Source organism: Montipora capricornis, chromosome 1 (assembly GCF_036669925.1).
Source record: "Montipora capricornis isolate CH-2021 chromosome 1, ASM3666992v2, whole genome shotgun sequence".
In the NCBI taxonomy this organism is placed as follows: domain Eukaryota; kingdom Metazoa; phylum Cnidaria; class Anthozoa; order Scleractinia; family Acroporidae; genus Montipora; species Montipora capricornis.
The window spans coordinates 52,927,035-52,929,534 of record NC_090883.1 but is presented as its reverse complement, the minus strand read 5'-3'; the positions used below and the strand labels follow the sequence as shown (position 1 = coordinate 52,929,534).

At 38.9% G+C, this 2,500-nt stretch overlaps 1 protein-coding gene across 1 annotated transcript in view; it reads left to right on the top strand.

Annotated features, from left to right (window-relative positions):
• LOC138048443 (uncharacterized skeletal organic matrix protein 2-like) overlaps positions 1-2,500 on the top strand; it is a 19,774-nt gene that overhangs the window by 270 nt on the left and 17,004 nt on the right. The window contains exons 2-3 of the mRNA XM_068894637.1: positions 1,647-1,702; positions 2,368-2,500. The exon at positions 2,368-2,500 is cut by the window's right edge and continues 62 nt beyond it. Coding sequence (XP_068750738.1) covers positions 1,657-1,702; positions 2,368-2,500 — 179 coding nt within the window. The 5' untranslated portion in view covers positions 1,647-1,656. The remainder of the gene's footprint in view (positions 1-1,646; positions 1,703-2,367) is intronic.

Genomic DNA, 2,500 nt, shown 5'->3' with positions numbered 1-2,500 from the left:
GCAATCCGAGAACTCCCACTTTTTGCAAAGAAAACTTAAGACACCGACCAGAAAGACGTAAAATTTAATGAAGAAAAGGATATGTGCTGTAAGGAAATTTTCTTTGATCTTTTTTCTGTGAAAGCATGTTATACCGGCTCCATTATCCTCATCTTTCTTGCAAATATAATAGTTGTACATCTCTAAGATCCTTAAGGTATTTTTGTTCGGAATTTAAATGATTGGATCGAATTCTAGCTAATCTGTAAACCGTTTCCCTCAACGAAAACTCATGTCGTAACACATCTTGCCTGTGGATGAACAATTTATTTAGTAACTCGTCGATGCCCTGAGCGGTTTGCATCCACCTCCTGTTATGCCTGGTCAATATAACTCTGCTATTGTTTTGTTTTGTTCCTGATGTTGTTGGTCGTCTAAAGTTGTGGAAGATGTGCTTGTTGTCGTTAAGTTTCGTTTTCGTTTACCTTCGGTATTTTGTGCCATCCCACGTGATATTCGTACGTTGTTGGACTGTGCAAAGTAATATGTCTCCACCGTGTGAAATCTTAGCCACAAAATCATATTTCTTATTTTTTATTTAAGTAAAACCATCCTTTTCCCTCATTATTCTTTACTCACAGAATATGACGTTTCTGATTGGTTAACGACAAGTGCATTAATAGATTACAGATTGCCGAAGAGGTTGTAGAGTGCAATACGGAAGTTGCTACGGAAACACAGCAACTGAGTTATTTTGTTGAGTATATAATTTAAAAAAGCGTATAGACTTGTTCCTTCATTTCATTATTTATGGCCACTCGTGATGTTTTGAAAGTTTCCAAATTTGCACGAGAAGCCGAGCCGAGAACGTTGAAAACATTACTCTTTCCCGCCAGTAATCTCGTTCATGCGATTTCCTATACTTAGTTTCTGAGAATGGCTAATGAACTGAACAAAAGTGAATAGACTATTCTCATTGTTCACAGCTATCAGTATTCACTTATAAAAAAGGAAAAGTCTTTGATCGTCTAGCAATAAATATCGGTTTTCCTTATCCCCAACGGAATATTGAAAACCCTATTCTCTGAAAAAAGACATCTTTCAGTTTTGGCCCGGCCATCTTGATCTTGGTGGCGTTTATGCAATACTGAAGCCTGCAGGCAATCAAACAAAAAATGCCACTTACAGGAATCGAAATCATCTAACTTCGATAATTCGTACAAACTGATTTTACAAAATATACTTGAACACGTCGAGAGATACAATATGCTACTATTTTCTGATCGTCAACACTTAGCACGCTTTACTCTAGCAAAAAACTAAGCCTATCTTTTCGGAAACGGCACGACACGTTTCGTGTGTAAACAGGACAAAAGAAAGGCATATTAGGCACTGTGTCAGAAATTATAGGGTTGTTGAGCACATCTCTTGAGGTGTTCTCGGCACTCCAGATATTGGTAAGATTTGCAGAGAAAAGGGAAGCAATATAGTACCTGAAACTGTGAAGAAATTAAAAGAGTAGAGCTATATATTAAATTTTGTCTCTTTAGGTAGGGTTCCCGTCGACTTTGAGGTTGAAGATCGTAAAGTCCCTAGAGAAAGCTCAGCGCATTTTGTTAAACTTCACGGGCGTGCCACTAATCTTTGCAACGGTTGCTCTCTCTTAGGACTACAACGATGATTGTTGTTGCGACCTGTATATTGCTGGTATTGGAAGTTGTCGGTGAGTGTGTTTCCCCCAACCTATAAAGGATGTTTTAACGTTTAAACTATATATGCTTATCGGAAGCGTAAGCAACTGTTATTGTTTGATAAAAAGAAGCAGATTATAACCTTAGCCAAAGAAAGGCATCCAGGCCGTTTACCGTGTTATAATAAAGTTCTAGACCTTAAGGCTAACTCGAGTTCATTGTATTAACTAACTTAGTATGACTTGTTGTTCTCGACATTGTCGCAACACATTGCACTTTCCTTCCTCTTCCTTATGCTTGAGCACAGCATCTGCTGAGAAAATTGCGCGAAAACACCATTGGAAGCCGTTACCCAATCATCGTTTCTGTCACGTGAACACTTGAATTTTGTTGCATATGATGAACGCTTTCGAAAATGTACCACCCTAAAGCAAAAAATTGAGCTCACGTATACAATAGTATGGTAAACAGTCAAACCGCTTGCCATCCTTTTTCTGAATGGCTCGCGTACACAACCGAACCGAAATGAAGGGACTACCTCGAAACGCGCAATCCCAAATTTTCGGTTGGCATATCCACCTGGCGCGGGAAACGTAATAGTTTTTGCGGTAGACTCAATTTTGTCCTGTTGCATGAAAGGTGTATATTGAAAATCGAGAAATCTAAACCGTGCATCCATATTGTATTTTTTTAACAGTTGCCATTCCACAGCAGTGTTATTCCTGTCTTGAAGAGGATTGCGAAACCATGTCTCTATGGACGAATCAAACTTGTGCCACATCTCGTTTATCGCTCGGTACATCTCATTGTGGTACCGCAGCCATAAGGTA